This window comes from Alligator sinensis, unplaced genomic scaffold (assembly GCF_000455745.1).
Source record: "Alligator sinensis unplaced genomic scaffold, ASM45574v1 scaffold1059_1, whole genome shotgun sequence".
In the NCBI taxonomy this organism is placed as follows: Eukaryota; Metazoa; Chordata; order Crocodylia; family Alligatoridae; genus Alligator; species Alligator sinensis.
Genome location: NW_005842103.1, coordinates 2213517 through 2233053, shown reverse-complemented (window position 1 = coordinate 2233053; position 19537 = coordinate 2213517). Strand labels below are relative to the sequence as shown.

Sequence of the window (19537 nt, the reverse complement as noted above, 5' to 3'; positions counted from 1 at the left end):
AGCTTCCCCGGGGATTCGCGCCGCGCGGATGCAGGAGCAGGTAGGCCGCGCCCGGGCTCCCGCGGGGGAGCGGCGCCGGGGCTGGGCTGCGCCGAGAGCGCTCCCGAACGCGCCGGAGGCCGCGGCGTCAGGCGAAGGCATTTTCTGTGCATTGGGCACAAAAACGAACGCCTGCCAGCAGAGAGCCATGTGAGACGCTCCCTTGCATTGGGCGGCTGCCCAGACGTTCAGCTGCAAGAGTCGATCTAATTGGTGGTTTCCTCTTCCCATGCGCAGCTTCATGTGGGAAATGCCCTTTTTTATCTACAATGGCTGACTGCACTATGCCGCACTGTCAGTGTCTGGAGGTTTCCTGTTGAGATGAATGCAGTTTGTTTCTGAACGCTAGACTTTGCCAAGGGGGAGATGGTATTGTTTTAGCTGATTCTATTTCTCTTTTCCCCGCAGGTTGCTGAAAAGTGCCTTTCCTGAAGCCACGGCTGCTTGGATTTCTGTCTGGGGCTGCCTCTCTCTTCCCCGCACCCCCCCTTTTTTTTAATTTGGCGTTCGCTTGCAGTTCATCCCCTGACGGCAACTCGCCCATCCTCCCCCCAGGCCCCCCCCCTCACCTTTTACACTCAGTTTGCTCGGCCATTTTTTTTCCTTTCCCTGAGTATGTAGCAAATACTTTTTCCTTTTTTTTTGCAACATTGTACCATCCTTTTGCAATTTTTGATGCTCGCGAATTGTCATTTTTAGAAGCAAGAAATAGAAGGGAAAAAAAACAAACAACCAACCGACCCAAGTTTCCCCCCGAGGACCGAGACCATTCCACAAAGTGAAGTGCTGCCAACAGCCTGTGTTGTTTTTTTTTTGCAAGAATAATTGAAACCATTAACTGGAGAGCACAGAATTCTTTTGAAAGTCTGCCAGTTATTTCCAAGTAACTTCGGCAGTGGCACAAAATATAACACTTATATTTTAACTTCTACGATTGCACTTTTAGGAGCTGGTCTCTAATTTGAATTTTCAGTTCTTCTGATAAGATTTCTATTTTATGATTGGCTTTATGTTTAATCCTTGTTTAATCAAACGCAATTTGACTTAAATGAAAACCTAAGTGCTGATGAATAGAAATTTTACCAAAGCAACAAGTTAGTTCTTTCTTCGCGTTTAACTTGAATTCACTTTTTTACCCTTTTTAAAAAAAACAAAAGAAAACAAAAAAGACAAGAAAAATCAGCCGTGATATCGTCCTAAAGAAGGGTGTGATTGCTTGCGTTTTAATTTTTTTTTGTTTTTAATATGGCTGTAAACGTTTCCCTGGTCCGTGATACAAAATGGCTGACTTTGGAAGTATGTCGAGAATTTCAGAGGGGGACTTGTTCTCGATCTGATGCAGAGTGCAAGTTTGCCCACCCGTCACGGAGTTGCCATGTGGAAAATGGTCGAGTTATTGCCTGCTTTGACTCTCTCAAGGTGAGGACTGTCTAACATGTGCATTGCCTTAAGCCTCCTTTGCTCTCCTCCTCTTCCCGAATCGTTCCGGTTGCTGGGATGGGAAAGGTGCATATAGCAAGCGGTTGCAAGCGCGTGTCTGCCGGGAGGATGCTGTCTGGGTGGACTATAGCCCCTAAGGTCTGGACCGGCGACCACCCGCTTCCTGCAGTGTCATGCAAGCACCCCGTGTCCTTGCAGAGGATAGCAAACCCCTAAACTGGGCCGTACTTCGTGTATTTGGGCTGGACCCAGGTGCAGATGCGACTACGGGGAGGGGAGAGTCCCTTTGGCTCGACTGTCTCCGACGTGGGAGAATTCAGGTTGCGGCCGGGAAATGAAAGTGAAATGAGGGAAGTGGAGAGCTGAAAACAACAGCCGAAGATCAGTGCATGTCCGGAGCCCGTTGGCTGCCAAGGCAGGCGAGGTCTCTGGAATGCGGTTGCAGTAGATAGAAATAAAACCAGCGTTTTAGATAATTAACCAGGCTTCGCGGCATCACCCCGGCACGCTGCACTGCCGTGCGGGACCGGCCAGACGGCTGCAACGTTGAGGCCTGGTGCTTTGAGAGAGCGGGGGATGGGGGACAGCCATGCGGGGGGAGAAGGGATGAAGGCACATGCTATGCAAATCGCGGCTGAGTCAGAGCTAAGGCTTTTGCCGATCATCTCTCGCGTGTGGTTGACTTTGCAGGAAGCAAACGCTGCTTTATTCCCAGTCGCAAAGTTTGAGAGGAGACTTTGATACTGACTGAATTACCAGGCTTTCAGTGTCTTGGTTTCGAGTTGCCGACAGTGCGATGTGTTAAGGGTGCCTGGATTTCAGAGCCAGATTGCGTAAAGGCGATATATCTTTTATTAGACCGACTAAACAGTTGGAAAAAAATGTTTTCTTACACTCTTTTGGGCACTTGCTGAGAACTCGACTGCTTTTGATTTCTGTCGACTAGGTTTGAGCAGGGGTTGGACTAGATGAGCTCCCGAGGTCCCTTCCAACCGCACTTCCTAGGAATCTACGAAAGCGTCTTAGGTTGGGCACGAAAAACATATGCAGCGACCAAGACCGCGAGTCACCTTTGAAAAACCTTGGCTTCTGCATGTGTTGTTGGATTAGAAGGACTGTCCTGTTTGAGTGGAGCTGGTGCTTTTGTGAGCTTTAAAAGGTTTTCCTTGAATTTTGACTTTTGCTAGGTACGCCGTGGGTTCATTTTAATTGGTGGCCCGAGAGTTAAGAGGACTGCTTGCACCCGAGTTGAGGCCTACTTTGTCATCATTTTACCTCTTGTCTGTTTGCTTTTGTTCCCTTTCTCCAGGAAGTTCGTAGGCAGACGGGGTTCTTTGGGTATAAGTGATATCTTGTATTAGACCAGCTAAATAGTTGGAAAAATTGTTCTTTGCAAGCTTTTGGGCACAAACGCCCTTCTTCAGGCAGAGGGTGAGTCCCGGAAGTTCAGACATGTCATTTGCATTTAGCTTTGCTCCTGCTCGTTCGGTGCTCCCTTCGTTCTGTAGTGACTTTCAAATGTGCATTGACATTACTGGCCTGCTGACAGCAAGAGACCGAAATATTTTTATCAGCAAAAAAAAAAAAAAAAGGTGAATGTTTCTTGTGCCCTTGAAACTTTTGAACCGCAGCCAGCAGCAGCACAAATATTTTGGGTAAAGAGATTAATGTGTTTACTTTAAACTTTCTAACATTCGCTTGCAAGCTAGAAGGAGCGCAGCGATGGGTGGTGTGTGCAGGGGCCAGTATTTCTCGTACTGGACCATGTCTGAGAGCTACAGAAGGAGAGTTCGGTCCAGGGCTCCCCACCAAATGCCTCGTGCACGTGGCCTGGTTTTATCTGTCCCGCAGGCGTCCATCCTTCTCTGCGGGTCGAGCTGGGCCCCCTTAATGGCAGTAATGCACATTTTCCCACTGGTGAAGGATGAGGGATGCACCAGGAGGGATGGTCTACAGGGACCGTCCCACGCTTTCCTCCCTCCCTCCCTCCACCAGCTTCCTGTAGCCAACTCGGAGACTCTCCGACCAAGCCAGCACCTGAGAAGAGCCCAAAGACCCAACCGCCTAGTGATATGCCCGGGACAGCAGTGACTTGAGGTTGCTGCTGCTCTGCCGGCAATTTTGTGGTTGCCGGTGGGAGCTTTTTTATGCCGCCTTCGATCGATTGTCCTAGTCGCCCCACCCTGGTTACACCCCTGCAAAGCTCCATGCTGGGCATTACATGAGGAAGGCCGGGCCCATCCGTATGGGATGGTCGGGGCATTTCTGCAGCTTTCTACCTGCCAGGGTGTTCAGGGATCACTCTAGCCTTAAGTGGCTTGAAAAGAGGACCTCTTCCCTGCCTACAAATCATGCCATCCCACCTGCCTTTGCCTTGCAGAGCAGCTTCTGCAGCCATCCTTCCCTAGGTTTGGGAGACCAAGCCGCTGAAAGGTGCAGTTCCCAACACCGCTTCTTCCTTTCCTCGCCAGGGGAAGGGATAGCGATAAGTAAACCGGGGAAAGGAATATCCATAAGTAATATTAAGCATAAAACCAGCCATTGGCCAAGGGCAGGTCTGTACTGTTGGATGCCAAATGGTCAAACCTAGCCTGTTCAGTGGATGTACTAAAACAGTGCAGTTGCAGTTTGGGAAGCACAGAGCTGTCATGTGGGTTTGAAACACCAGCATGAGTGTTGTCAGGGGCTGTTTTGGCAGTGCTCGGTCCTGGGCCTTACTGGTCCTTAACCCACTGTGGCTGTTGCCTCTTTGAGACTTTCTCAGGCAAAACAATGGACTTTGTGCCCCTTCTCTGGAAACAGCCAGCTGGAGTGAGGCCGACCTCAGACGCCAGAGAGGCGGCTGCCAGTGACACCCCTGCTGCTTGTCCCTTTTCTGCTCATTCACAGAGGGACACGGCATCTTCTTCATGCTGTGGGGGCAGCTCCCGGCACCCCTAAATGTCCAGGTGCTTTTTAAAGCTCTGTCTCAGTGTTTCCGCAAGCACACCGTTCCCCCCACCTCGACTTCTTTGGTGAAAGCATCCCAGCGAAGCCGTCTGTGGATGACAAGCCGCGGCTCGCTGGTGTCGTACGGATCGGGGTCTGATGCTACAGTCTTTTTCAGCATCCGCTTTGAGTGTTGCAACTCCATTTTCCACCGGTCTTTTTGGAGTCTGAGGATAATGGGCATGTTTAGACCCTAACCTCATTTTAGGTGCATGTCTGGACCCTAATAGTGCTCATTAAGCTGTGCATCGCTGTCAGACATGCCCAGGTCAGATGCATCATGTCTGGTGAAAATGGACTTGGCATGTACAACCACCCCGCTGGCTAAAGTATCTCCTGGTAAAGCTGTCTCTGGGAAATGAGAAAAAGGGTCTAGGGCAGTGGTTTTCTACCTTCTCAGTGCCAGGGCACCGCTCCACCGCTTTCTGGAGTGTGGCAGCATCCCCAGTTGAGAACTGCTGTTGAAACGGTCCCGCGTGCCTCCGTTTCCAGGAGGAGTTTAGAGGGAGAGGTGGACTAGGAAGGACGACAGCCCAAGCCATCTGCTTTAGGGTTATCAGAGAGTCCCCTGCAGCAGGGCTCCTTGTGTGCACCTCCTGACGGGGTCTCACAGCACCCTGGTTTAGACCCACAGGTGCGTCTACACATGCGCTTTAATGCACAATAGCCTATTTTACTGCGCATTAAAGCACCACATAAAAAAGTGCTGTTAGGCTAATGTGCAGTAAAATAGGCTACTGCACCTTAAGCATCAGGTAAAAACTGCGCACATTTGTTACTGTGCATTAAGGCAGCCCAGTGCACATTTCTTTAGTACCTCACGTTGGAGGTACTAAATTTAATGCGCATTAGAAAAAACACCCCAATGCACATGTAGACACACCCCCCAGGTCTAGAATGAATGTGGAGTATTTTCCATTCAGCATTAAATCTATGCTTGCTTTGTTCCTCAGATCCAGTGTTTTCCTGTGCCACAAATGCAGTCTGCTTTATTAACTTGGTCTGAATGTTAGCGTTTGCAACATCTTTGATAACTTCCTCAGCATCACTCTTCAGCTGAGTCCTATAAAAATTGGATTTCAATCCCTAAATGGGTTTTATGTTTTGTTTTTTATCATTTTTATGCAGCACTTTAGGGATCGCAGTCATAATGCTATCGAAAAATCTAGAACTAAAGTCCCCCTTGAACTAATGACAGAGCCGAGAAACGTATTGGCTCAGCTACTCTGTCCTAATAACCTTAATTATCCTGAGCTGTTGCTCTGGCAGTCACAGTCCACGTTTCATTTGAGCCCGGGATGGGTTTTTTTATCAAATTGACGGGTGAAAAATGTCAGGTCAGGGCTTTGGTCTGCAGAACTGCTGTTGGAGGTGTTCAGGAATGTGTCTACAACTCCCAGCTCTCTCCCTAGCACATATTTGATTTTGAAATCATCACGTTGTACCTGCAAAAATCATCGCTGTGCTCTTGAGTGATGGGGGAGCTTGCCAGGCTCCTGTGGGCAATGGCAAGAAGCGATTTGTGAGACGTCTCAGCTCACGCTGGCACTCCATAGCTCCAGGCAAGAGATGTTTCCCATCCAAGTTGCAAGGCCAAAGCCACCTCCTCTCTTGGAGCTCTTTATTATTACGGCTCTCGGCGCCCAAGTTACTCGTGGCCAGTTCAGCCAACCCTGCCGTCACAGGGCCGTGCCTGGGAGGCATCCATGGACCTTGTTGTTTTGCACTCACTGCAAAGAGCCTCAAGGCAGGGGCCTCTTAATTTAACTTCTGCGGTTTCTCCAACTCGTTATTCGTACTTGCAGCCCAGGCGCGTGGGGAGGAAGCCATTTGAAGCCGCCTGCCCCCCTGGCTTCTCCTGAATTTTGCCTGCTCTCCTGCTCCAAGAAGCGGTTTTGTGTCCTTTTGACCATTTCCAGCTTTGGCCAAACAGCTGTTTCTCTTTATTGGAGACCGAATCTGGGATGCTGGAAGCTGATTGGTGTCTCCTGTTGTCTTGTAATGTCCCCAGTATTCGCTGAGTGCTTGCTTATCTGGACCGGTGGTGTTACTTCTCCACTTGGCTTTTTTTTTTCCAAGTCGCAGCCCCCAATTAAGCTAGAAGAATACGCTCGTCTTTATAACTCGGCATGTAATAGCTGCGTGGCGGCGAGCGGGTGGCATGCAGCGTCTGTGCAATGCTTGTGCTTCTGTTAGGACCGAGCAGTCCCAGCCACGGGAAAGGCGCTCAGCGGCCCGGGACTTGCAAAACGCTCTGTGCATCCCTTGGGCGCGAGTGTGTCTTCCCCTGCGTGTCGTGTCAGTAGGACATACGGAAGACATCACAGTGTGGTATGAAGGTCCCGCGAGCCTGGCTCTTTGAGGAGGAGTCTTTCCCAAGCGAGGGCAATGAAGGACATTTTTCCTTGGCAGATTTAAAAAAAAAAAAAAAAAAAGGGTTTCTAAAAGCTCTTCATAGGATTGGATACCGGGACTGCACATTTCCCCCCAACCCCTTGCCTTCCTTCTTCATTATTCTGTAAGATAAGCAGGATTGTTTGAATTTGGTTACTGCTATCTTTGATGAAGTATTTTCTCGTCCTTGTCCAGGCTTCCCTTTTGTTATCTCTGCCCTTGACGGGCCGGACTGGTGGGTATCAGTGCAGAAATAGTCGGTGGGGTTTTGTGTCATTTGGGGATAATGCTGTTCAGCTTGCACTGGAGGAAAAAAAATGCTCTCCCAGCATATTGCTGGTTTATGAGGCGTAGTGATATCTGTTATGTTTCACTGAGGGGTGTTAGTTTAAGAAGCTATGAAATAGAAAATAAAACTTCAGCAAAGGGGAGAAAGGTACTTATGGTGTTATAAAAACTAGCTGGCCTATCCACCTATCCATCCATCCTTTACAACACCGGTCGCTCTAATTCTGGGGTAAACAACAGTAAGATGAAGGAAAATAGTTTAATTTTGCATTTTAATTAGAAGTTATCAGACATGACGGTAGGCTCGTCGTACGCAAACCCTTGGGACTTGTTCTGGGGGCCGAACTTGGGCTGCTGGTTTTTGCAGAGGCGTACCACGGGGCTCTAGGAGTCTGCCACTAAGTTAGTAACTAAACCTTTCCTTTGCTAACTGGCTGCCGCAAACCTTTCTGCTTTTAATTGCCTTGCCAGGAAATTGTCAGTGCGAGCGCTTTGCTGCTGCTTTACATCTTTAAACAAGCTTAAAAAAGACATTACTGGATTACTAGAAACTTGCATCGATAAGTGATGTCACTCAGGCAGGGAACCGTGGTAGTGGATTTTATTAAAAACCTGCAGACAGTGGGGCTTCTCAGAGGGGCTTTGGTTTGTGCAACTAAGGTTTTGGGTGCCCAGAATGTGATTAATGCTTGAAAAATGCCCAAGCTTGGTTGGTTTTCTTGGGGCACTGTGTGCCTATGTGCGTTCAAGAGGATCAGAAGCCAATGCTGTTGGCTTCTGATCCTCCCGAATAAAGCAGTGTGCTGAAGATCTCAGGTGGGCAGACTTGGATTTACAGGGATCAAGTTTGAAAACCTGACTCTCTCGAACTGCTATGGTCAGCTCTTTGACAGCCTTGAAATGTATAAATACATATAACATGGAATTAATGTTTTGTCCAAAGTTTCAACGAAAGCACAGAGTTGTACAAAGCACAACGTTGAGTTGTCCCTATTTTTAAAGTAGCCAAGGCTGAACTACAAGCTTTCACGTTTGCAGCGGGATGTTGATAATGGCTGCAGTTTAGAAACAAGGCGAGGTTATCCAGAACCGGTTATCCACATTTTCTGTTTCCCATAACAGACTGGCAGCGCCTGGCACCTGCTGTTAGTGTAGAAAATTCCTTCTGACCTCCCAAATCTCACTGATCGTGGGATTCGGACACGCCAGGCTGTCCCTCGCAGCTTGGGTACTGATCTTGTACCACATTATCTTGCCTGCAGTGGGTTCCTCCTGTTTGAGATGGGCTTCCCATTTAAAGATTGCAGAACTTATCAGAAGTATCACACATGTCACTGAGCTCAGTTTAGCTGGGTTCTTCTTTAAAAATGAATGTTTTCTGGAAACACATCTAGAGGAGTGATTGAGCCTTAGAGCCTGTTTTGGGGCATTGCACCTTGCACACGCCAAGGCAGTCGCATGCATAATGGTGAGCGACGGTTGCACTCTTTCTTTTCTGTTGGCTGACATGGGTGTGCTCATATTCTTTAGCTTTGTAGAGACCACTTTTGACCCAGAACCAAGCAGTTTACTACTAAAAGTTTGACAGGCGTTCTGGGTGTTGTGTGCTGCTTCCAGCATATACTTCAGTGCAGCTTGCAAGAGGAACATGTATGAAAACTGTCGTCATTGGGTATTTTTGCAGTGCCAGTAAAACCAGGGTGGTAGTTTGAATAAAGGAACTAAAGAGACTTAAAATAATAAGAGGGTCTGATTCTGTGCACATGCACTCCTCAATAATGTGCTTGGTAACTTAATAATCGTGCCAGCACACATGTACTGTGCCTGGTCTTTGCAGTGTGAGGTAGGCCAGGCTTCAGGATAGCTCTGACCCAGCAGCTGCCATCCATCAAACCAAGCGCTCCTGCAAAGGGCCTGATGGACCACAGGGCTCAGGCTCCTTTTGGGATGCCGTGTCTCCAGGGTGACATCCCCAGGGCTATTCTTTTGCAATTAAGGGAATGAAACTGCTTGTGAAGAAGCCCCTATTATTGGCTCCAGTGTTTCAGCACTGGCTTGCTCCGACAGTCCTGTGAATGAATACCTAACACGTTGCACCCATATGCTTGCCTGAAGCCATGCAAGTTATTTCTATAATGGTGCGAGATGTTGGAACACAGAATAGACGCTATATAGGTATGTTGAACATTGTGCCAAGAAAAAAAACCATATGGTTGTTTTAAACAGCTTAATATGCCCATTTTTGTCCCATCAAAGCACTGTATGCAGTGACTTGGGTTTATTTAGCATGGATCAAGCCATTCTGCCCTTTGCTACTGCTGGGTATCTCCCTATATATAAATGCAAGTGTTTTGGAAATGCCTGGTCTTTGTTGCCTTTAGCAGGCCATTTGGGAGAGGGGCAGGCTTTGTCCCAAGCTCTCTCCACAGCTGGGCATCTTCTGTCCCTAAGGTTTCCTATTAACATTTCCCAAGGACATGGGGGTGGTGGGACCTGGCGTTGTCTAAGCAGCAAGGAATGGCCCGGTGCAATGATGTGAGCAGAAGTGACCTGCGAGGAGACCCACTTCCCAGGGGCGTTGTGCGCTTCTCCGGGCTGTGACTGTCTGCAGGGAGAAAGGTCATGGATGCCCCGTTTTGCTGCGCCGGATGGAAAAGGCTCTCACGGATACGCTAGGATCTGGCTCGAGGGTTGCACTACGGGACTGACCATCTTGCCAGAATCAAGTGAGGTGCTCAGTGCCTGTTAGCCCATCTAATCCTGATGCCAGAGAGCTGGCTGGGTCTGGCAGGCACAGAGCAGTGGGCGTGCGGACCTCGGGGACAGCCCGAGGCAGCCGCCGGCTCTTGTTGGGCTCCAGCTTCCTCCTTGGGATGCAACAGGGCAGTCTGGCCCTATCTGCTCTCAGGACTCACCGTGGGGCAGGAGAGGGGCCTCTGGCCGGAGGAATGACCTCAGGATTTGTGATGTGGTCGGAGGGAGAAGGCAGCCTGGAGCCGAGGCAGAGAGAGACTGCATCCACAGCTGGCACGGATGGGGGCACAGCTGCAATCCCCGGAGTCGCCGTCCCTCCCTGACCCCCTGCAACATTGCTGCCGGGGTGGGACCATGCCAAAATAGCATAGTTCAGGCCTTTGCTTCTTCCTGAGGTCCTGGGCTCTCCTCCCAGCTGCTTGGGGTGGGTGAAGCACTTTGCATTTTGCTGCTTGCATTGGTCAAAGTCCAGGCCATCTCTTGGGCGTGTCCCTCTCCGATGTGCTTCTTGCCTGGCTGCTTCAGGGGTTGCCGATCTCCTTCCTGAGGCTTGATGTTTTCATCCCCTTTTGGCCCATGGGAAATAACCCAGCGGCCACAGCCTTTTGCGACCCCTCCACTGGTGAAGAGAAGAGGAGCAGACTCTGGTGACCTCCATAAACCCCGGGCCTGTGACGTGGCATATTGCTTGCAACCTCCAGGATTTAAGGGCTAGGAAGTTGTGATGCAGAGTCTGTGCCCCTCACTCCTGTGCTTATTAGCAATGGATGCCCCTTTCCTCCCAGGACAGGTCCAGTCCTTTTGCAAATCGAGCTAAGCTCTCAGCCTCCACCGCACTTGGTGGCCATGAGTGCCACGCTTTCGTGATGCACGGCATAAAAAAGACTTTTCTTGGGCTGGTGTTAAACTGACTGACTGCTCGTTTCATGTTGTGACCCCTAGTTCTCGTACTGCCAGAGAAAAGGAGTTTGTCTTGGGGTGGAAATGGGTTTTTAACAGCCCTGGTGGGTTCGAGCCTGGACTTCCCGAGTGTCCGTGCTGGGCAGTGTCATGTAGCTCTGCCAACCAGGTGTACCCTTGGTTATGTCTGTCCTCACCGGGGACCTCCTTGTAACTTGTGCCGGGCCCAATCTGCTCTGGTAGCCCCCCTGGTTGGAGCCTGGCTGGGTGCGTTGCTGCGGGGAGGTGTAGGCGCCGCACGGAGCCGGTGATCCTGCTGGGTTGGGGTGAAAAGCAGCAATCAGCAGAGCAGTCGTTTCATTCGCCCGGTTTGCATGGAGCGTGGGCAGGAGGTTCATGGCGCTGCCGTCCTCTCGGCCAACCCGTGGTTTTTCAAGTGGCATTTCCCTTCCAGCCACCACACCTAGTTCAGCCTTCGGGTCTGTGTGCACATTTCCACCTAAACCCCCTGGAATTTGGCTGGTTCGCCACAAACTTGTCTTTCTGAGGATGGCCTCTCAGCAGGACTGTCCAGGATCGGGGTTTTCCACCCTGTCGGCATCTCCTCCCCTAGCCAGCGAGCCCTGGCATGTGCTTAGAGGTGCCCAGCTCTGGCTGCTGAGCCATGAGCCAGCCATGTCCCAAGGGGACGGAGCCAGCAGCATTTCCCTTATTCACGAAAGCCAAGAGTAACCTCGGTTTTCTGGTTGGCTGGAGGACGGCGAAGTGGTGACGGCTGTTCGCAGTTGCCTAAAAAAGCAGCAGAGAAAATTCTTTTGGGATGCGAGTCTGAACCCTCCTGGGTTCCTGCATCTGCTTTTGAACCGATGCATTTTGAGACCTTTTATGGGCATATTGTAATGTTGCGGGTAGCATGCCGTGGCCCCTGCCCAGGGCACTGCCCGGCAAGCAGAAGCTCCCCGTCAACATGAGCCAAGCGCTTATATGGATGCCTCGTTGTTGAGTCGGGGTTCAGTGTCGCGGGTGCATGAGTGAAGCCTTGCCCTTTGCCTCCTCCCAAGCACCAGGTGTATTTGGTGGCATGGTTTTCCCTCGCCTGTGCTCCCTGCATTACAGGCTTGGTCTTCTTTGCACACACAGTTGCTCAGGGTCCTGTTCCCTCCCCAGCTCCTGTAAAAGGTAGGTGCATAAATTGCACCTAAGAGCGGGTTGCTAGATCCTGTGCGAGTGCTTCCTGCATCTGCACGGATGAAGGCATCCTCCGCTGGTCCAGGGATAGTGCCATGCAAGCAAGAGTAACGGCAGTGGCTCAGCAACACGAGCTGAGGCAACTCCATGGGCACAGCGATCTCTGCCCATGCAACCCGGTCCCTGTGGGCTGTAATGTCCTGGCACGTAGCCTGCCCCTCTGAAAGGGTGCACGCGTTTAATCACGCATGCCTGTGCCATCAGCCTGCTTGGATGCTTATAAGTACCTGCAAGGAGAACAGGCCAGGTTTGCAAAAGAGCCTGTTTCCTGACCTCGCCCGTGTCAGCATCTAGCTTTTATTGGCCAGAGCTTTGAGAGGACTCTGCGGAGGAGCCAAGCCTGGTTAAAAACCTGCCTCGCTATTAAATTTGTGCTTGGAGAGTCTTGCCCCATCCAGGCAGAGTTTTACTGCTGTGTATTAGTATTGTTTTGCTGTTGCACATAAAACAGCTGCTGGCACCTCTTACCTCGTATAAAGACAGCCCTGTGGTACCGTTCTCCGCCTCGCAGAGGTATTGCCAAGACCGGTGCAATAAAGGTTGTCAAGTGGCCCGACGCTACAGTAATGGGCACTGTGTAAAGTGCAGTGGGTGGCAGTGCCCTGGAAGTCACTGCGGGTCAGTATACCCACATCTGGAGAGCTGCTTCTGCATGCATGGGCTTTGGGCACAGCCAGGTCCTTTAAAAGTCGTGTTTGAAAGACGGTATGGGGCATGTAGGCAAAATCTCCCTGGGTTCAACTGCAATGCTATTAAAGATTGGTTATTTCATGCTATGGCATAGCAGTATACTTTCAGCCATAAAGTAGAAAGTATATAATATGAGAAGAGGTTGATATAGTAAAAAAACTGGAACAGGCTCCCCAGAGAGGTTGTGGACTCTCCATCTTTGACCTGGCTAGACCAAGCCTTGTCTGGGATGATGCAGTTGGGGCTGGTCCTGCTTTGAGCAGGAGGATGGACTAGATGTGACCTCCTGAGCTCCCTTTCAACCCTAATTTTCCATGAGTCTGTGATATGCTGCCACCAGGGCATCTTGGGACTTTGGGTCTCCGTGCTCAGTGAAATCTCCGGCTGTCGATCACCTCTGACATCTCCCAGTCCTGCCCCTGGTATCTGCTTACTCCGTGAGCTCCCGGGTTTGGAGGGGGCTGGAGGTGGAGCTCCGACGCAGAGCCGGAGCGTGGTCGTGCCGTCACTCAGCACACGTGGCTTCAGCTGGGAGCTGGGCCCTGAGATGTTTATTATTCCCCAAAGGAAACATTGTTTGCTGGGAACCAAAAAAAAAAAAAAAAGAAAAAATTTGAAATGAACCCATTTGCCTTTTCTAACGATTTGCAGGCAAACGGTGCAGCAGATGGTCTGCTGGCAATGCACGCTATTATTAGAAACACGATTAATGCTAATAAGGTCACTGACAGTGGAAGAGAAGGTCAGTGGCTGAACCCGGTTTGAAAGGTGACAGCCTGTGCGCCAAGGGAGAGGGATTTTGCTTTGCAACCACCCAGCGTCCAAGTTGACGCTGCGACCTCGTTCCCCATCATCACGCGGCTTCACATTTTCCACCAGAGGCAGCCTGGCCTCGCGTGTCTGTAGCTGGGATGGCACTGGGACCTTTTGCGGGGGCCAGCCAGCCCCGTTGAGGACTGCAGCATCACCAAGAAGAGAGAGGGGTCAGGGCCTGAGCCGGCATCAATCCCCTGACGTCAGCCGCGCGGCCTTGATGCGAGTCCCGGACGCGTGGCTGGTGATCCAGCACAGCGATTTGTGTGCCCCTCGCTCTGTGACGCCACGTCTTCCCCGCGCCCTGCTCCAGCGCGGCGGAGAGGCATGACCCGGGGACGGCAGACGGTGTATCCGGAGCCCTAAAGCATTGCCTACTGCAAAGCCGGAGGGAGATCAAAGCCAAAGCTGGTCTCCAGGAGCAGGGCAGGAGCAGCGGCAGGCTGCTGAGAGTGCCCAGGCTTCATGCCTGCACCCTCTTTGCTGTCTGGGCACCGTCGGTGCGTGGTTCTGCCGGCCTGGGGCACACGCCAAATTCCCAAGCTGTCCTCCCGGGAAAGCCACGTTGCTGCTGCATCTTCACAACCCTGACATAGGCCCAGAGGGAGAGACCCTCCAGGAGGGGAACTCTGTTGCAGACGGCGAGGGACCAGGATGGGGCCCCCGTCTCAGTGACGGTGCCCAGCCTGGGATCGTGGCCCTGGAGAAGGGAGAGAGCAACCGTGCCTTGCCCTGGCCTTTCTGTTTCTCATATGACACGAAGCCTTTTTCATTTGCTAACTTCAAGGGCAGCCCCTGGAGAACGGCTTCCACGTTGTCAGAAATACCCAGTGCATCCAGAGCCCCGGGCGGGCAGCGGTGGGTACCAGCTGTCCCTTGGCCACTTTGCACGCTTGAGGGGCTTTCACGTGGCCTAAACACTGCAGCTTCATGCTTGGAAACCCCTTCACACTGCCTAGCTCCCTGTCTCCTCTGCCATAGGATGCTGCGAGCAGAACGGGTGGACTTCTTCCTAGCATGATGCTGTATTGCTAGCCCGGTTGCAGGGGCTGGGGCTCTGGCAGCAGCATGGACAGCTTGGCGCTGCGGGCAGCCTACCTGAGAGTATCGCTCATCATGGACTATGGTTTGCTGAGCACATAGTACCCTGGAGCAGGTGCACAGAGATGAGCCCTTTGCAGAATCACGGCTGCACATGAGCGGTTTAAAAAAGAGGCCAGACATCGTGAGCCTGTCACGTGCTTCCTCTTCACGTTGCGGCTTGCCATGATACCAGCCGGCACTGGGAGTTGCAGGGGAGAGGGAGAGAAACCATCCCCTGCCTTATCCCTGCATCGAACCGAGGGATTAAAACTCGGGCCCTGCAGCACGTGAGGCCCGAGGGATGTCATTCACAGCTGGCACTGCAGATCGCAGCACAGTCTTAGCAGAGGGGTCTCTCATGCCACGTGTCTCCTTGTCATGACACGTTTGCTAGGAGTTTGGCACTGGGGAGCCGGTTGCTTGGAAGGAGAGCAGCATAGGAGCAGGCGGGTCCCAGCTGGGACCTGGGCTCTTTTCTCATCTCTGACACTGATGTGCTGTGTGGCTTTAGTCAACTCCCTTCACCTCTGCTTCCTTTTCCTCGCTTTCTTGTATTGTGTGTTGCGCGGGGCCTCCCTGTCATCACTCCTGATCATTTCTAATCACAAGGCCGGATTAAGACCCTTGCCATACCAATATTATATATTCTAGCCTAAATAGACCTATGACTTTAGGGTAAGCAGAGCACAGGCATGTATTTACAGCAGGCCGCAGGAACCTACAGAGCCCTGGAAGGGCACTGTCCACGGGGAGGTTGCATATTGGTCAGTGCAGGAAAGCCCCTGAAAGCAGGTGGGTGCCGGGAGGAATGCATAATTGAAGCTACCTTTTGTGGGACCCGTCCCAGGAGGAAGAGAGATATCAGAGGCAGAGGCACACGATGGGGCTTTCTAGCAGGAGTGGGTCCATCTGCTCCAGCAGGCAGGTGCGTGCTCCCCACGCGGGCACCAGGCGTGCTGCATCCCAGCTGGGCGAGCAATGTGGAAACTCCTCTGCCGACGCCGCAGATGTCCTCAGGAAAGGCCAGCGCAGCCCGGCAGAAAAAGCCATCCTCACCAGAGCAGCTGCTCTCGGCACACATGTGAATCGCTGGTAGCCTCCAGGCTGCGCACACCTGATCCAGGCGTAGGCAGATCCATCTCCACCGGCTGAAAGGAGGAAGGGACCGAGGGGGTTTTGCTGCATGTGTAAGTACAGCCCCAGAGATGCCCGCAGCCAAAAGCGACCCCGCGAGGGGTCCGATGCCCGCAGGGTCGTCCAAGGAAGGAGAATTTCTGAGCTGACCGCAACGGTGGTTTCCAACCCGTGCGTTTGTCCTCGCGCTTTGTGCAATATAGGGCTCCAGCAAGCCTGTTTGGTTGCCCTCAGGCCTTGGCACACACGATGCAATCCCAAACAAGGGGAAGGGATCCAGGATGCTGCATAGGGCTGTAGCAGCTGTGCTGTGCACGGCTGATCAACCCTTAGCTAAGGAGCTGGCGGGTTTGTAGGCTTGAGGGCTTCCCTCTGCCTGGGCCTTTGGGGCCTTCTCTTTTCTTCCTCCTGTAAACAATCATGCAACTCCGGAGGGTGCCAAGAGCCTTAGCAAAGTGCCCGCTTGCTGCCGGTGAACTCGGGGCTCATCTCTCAGCTGCAAATTCAGGATCAGTCCAACCCTCCAGCATCGCTCCTGCGATCTGCGGCAGAGAGCAGGGCACAGCGGGCACCGTGCCATGGGCGAGAAAGCCAGCGTCCTTCCAAAACAACACCCGGCAAGCTGCGGGATTGCATCCTGCCTCTTTCTTTATGGGAGAGGCCTGGGAACAGATTTTAGGCAGCGGGTGCATGGAATTAACCTCTCAGCATCTGAAGTGCCGGTTTCTACGAACGGCATTAGCCACTAATCCTCGTTCCTGGCACCACGCAGAGCAACTCAAACATGGTTTTTTAGGCGGGGGGCCTGCGAGTGCAGCTCCTTTCTCTTTTCTAGGCCTGTGGGTCAGCCTGAGCCGTGGGTCAAGCGGACATGAGGCTTCCTCATTACATGCCTTGAAGCCTTCGTGCCAGCTTGGGCAGCGGGAAGGATTTGTATTGCACTGTGTTCCTTTGAGACCAACAGGACGGGTTTGCTCGGTTGAATAGGGGAGCAGGGCTTCTCCAATGAGAGCTTGGAGAATTTGGGGAATGTCAGGAATTCTGTAACGAGGCCGGATCGTTAGAGGTTGTGCTCACGCTGCACGTGTGGGAGGGGTGCAACACAGAAGAGCAGCAGGGCTTGAAATCCATGCACGGCAGAATTCAGCGCGTCGTGTGCCGGATGGGATGGCACTTACGGGGTCTGGTTGAAAACATGGATGTGCCCCGTTGACCTCACTTAGGGCCCGGATCTACTCATGCATGGGGCTTCGACGTGCTGCCGGCGCGCAGGGTTGCCTTCCCTCGCCCTCTGCCGCAGCACCGTGTTTCTCGGAGCCGTCGCCCTCTCGCTGGCGCCCGTGCGCTCCGCTAGCCCTCTGCCCCGGACGCTACAGCATGTCCTGTTCCATGGAAGGAACTATGGCAAATATTTACATGGCCCGCTCCTGCCTTTCCCTGGAGATTATAACAAAGATTGGCCGCCCCGCTGCTTTCCTCTGCCAAGCTCTATTTAAAGAGCACGTGGAAGCGGGACCGGGGAGAAGGGGGGAAGAAAAGGCAGCCGCGAGCCCTATGCAACTCCACTAATTATGTGTTAGACTGCTTAGGTGGCTGGCGATAAGGCAGGCCAGCAAATAGCACAGGTTTTAGAAGCAAACCCAGGTGGGATACTTGCTCCGCGGGAGGTGGGGTTGGGGTATTTTTTGGCTGCTGCTGCTTTGGAGGCTGTTGCTCACCACTGGTGTCAGAAGTCCTGAGAGGGGAGAGGAGAGACGCTTTCCCAGTGCCCTCCTGGCTCTCTGCAAGGGGGGTCTGAGGGTTGCCGGGCTGGGCGAGGGGAACTAGAAAGTCCTCGGTAGATGCACCCGGCTAGGTCTCCGCATTCACCCATGCACGGCGCGGCAGCGCGAATGGGTTTCTGCAAAGTGCAAACCGCGGCAGGGCTGGGTGGATGGCCGAAGTGGTGGAGCTCTGCCAAGGCATTAGCACATCCCACGGTGCGTGGGCCTCGGACTTGGCCTTCTAGGTGCTGCTCCAAATAGCGTGTGTGGCCTGGGAGAGGCTCCTTCCTCCCTCCGTGCCTTTGGGCCGCACTCGCCCACCTGGCGAGAGCACCTGGGTATCAGCGGGTGACGTGCCCGGTGCACCCAGTCGCAAGCCGCAGGGGACTTTCCCAGGCTCCTCGTGAACTGTCAGCCCAGATGGGATTGTGTTTTTTTTTTTTTTTTGTAAAAAAAGTTAATTAAAAAAAACCGGAGCCATTGTTTATACCCATTAAGCTGCTGTTTTCTGAGCTGAGCAGCAACACAGAGAGAAACGGGGCTGGTTCTCAGATGGCGGGCGGCGGTGGGTTGCCAAGTTCTAAATAAAACGCAACTCCTCTTTCTTTTTAACCTCCCCCAACGTGGCGCCGTAGCGGGAATCCCCTCGCTGTCGGGACCCGCCTCACGCAGGAGCTGAGCCCTGGGGTCCGAGCCGTTCCCAGCCGCGCTCTTCTCCATTTATCTTTTCCCCCGCGCACCCCCAAGGAGCGAGGCAGCCATCGCTGCCACATGTCCTGCATTTGTATTCATGAACATAATGCCGTAACATTTATTCTCCTGGGCTTTAATGTACTTTGCTTGCTTCTGTCTACGTGGAGTTGCTGGCTTCAATTGTAATATTCAGCAGACACTGTAGGTAGAGGAAGGTCAGAAGCATCAACTTCCCGTATGACCTTGGGGGGAGATTCAATCAGCCAGGGAAAGTTGTAGAATTGGATTATGGGCTTTGCAATGAAAAAGTGGTTCAAGGGACAAGAGAAAAACTGTGTTTGGTATTTGAAAAGCCAGCCTGAATAATAGCAGTCTGGAGGAACAATACGGCAGGAGACAAAGGGGACTGAAAGAAATTACAAGTTTTGTATACATAAGCCAGCGCGATGCCGCTCTGGGGATTGGCTTAGTTATCAGACTCGATGACGGTGAAATTCCAGGATTTCCTCCTAAACCTGCCTTCCGTACTTTTAGGGCTGGCAGTAGCCATCCAGGGACGTGCACACCCTTTGGGAATATTAATGCTGCAAAAGGACATGCTTCCTATCTGCCCCAAATGCATTTTGTGGTCACAGAGCGGGGACCGGGCCTTTGCGTGATGCCCTTGCAGCCGTTCCTAATGATTACTGACCAGGCACTCCAGCAATATTGTGACAAGGAGGGTTTGATGGAAGGATCTGCTTGGAGACGAGTCGTGTTTGGTGTCATATTCACAAAAGCTATTTTAGTTGTGTTTTCAGCTTCCCAGATGCTAGGCGCGTAGTGGAGTAGTACTTGAAAGGAAGAAACGATGACTAAAATAGTTGCAAGCCTTTTGCATGTTCTGTTCACAAAAATCCCCATGCGCGTGTTGTGTCCTCAGTTCAAAGATATTTTTATTCTGTTGACTTGTGTCACAAAATCCCACACGATCAGCATGTAATAGTGCTGAATTAAAAAGAAGACTTGGACAAACATTTCATTCACCTCCTTTCATGGAGCTCAACTTGTTCCAAGTGGTAATCCGGATCTTGGACTCTCAAATTCATCTCCTCCTTGCCCCCCCTCCCAAAAAAGAAAAATCCTCTTCTGTCGAAGGATATTCCCTGGATCCGGTGAACACTGCCCGTTGCTCAAAGCGAGAACGCACATTGCACAGACTCGATAGGTTAAATTCAGTGCGTGTTTTTTAATTGACTGTAGACAGGTTTTATCAACGGTGCATATGAAGAGAGGTTGGCAAGGAAGCAGGGCTGGAAAGAGTTGCCGGT

General features: G+C 51.9%; 1 protein-coding gene across 14 annotated transcripts in view; it reads left to right on the top strand.

Annotated features, from left to right (window-relative positions):
• The window catches only part of MBNL3 (muscleblind like splicing regulator 3), a 94435-nt gene that overhangs the window by 28433 nt on the left and 46465 nt on the right, over positions 1-19537 (top strand). For 12 of the 14 annotated variants that reach the window (XR_003094252.1, XR_003094251.1, XR_003094250.1 and 9 more), the window contains exon 2: positions 448-1458. Coding sequence is in view for 9 of the 14 variants with exons in the window: in XM_025205034.1 (XP_025060819.1) it covers positions 1285-1458 (174 nt within the window). In the remaining 5 variants the exon portion in view is untranslated. Of the gene's footprint in view, positions 1-23; positions 41-286; positions 334-447; positions 1459-19537 lie in introns of those variants that run through there. The other 2 variants (XM_025205038.1, XM_025205037.1) reach the window with 2 other exon arrangements.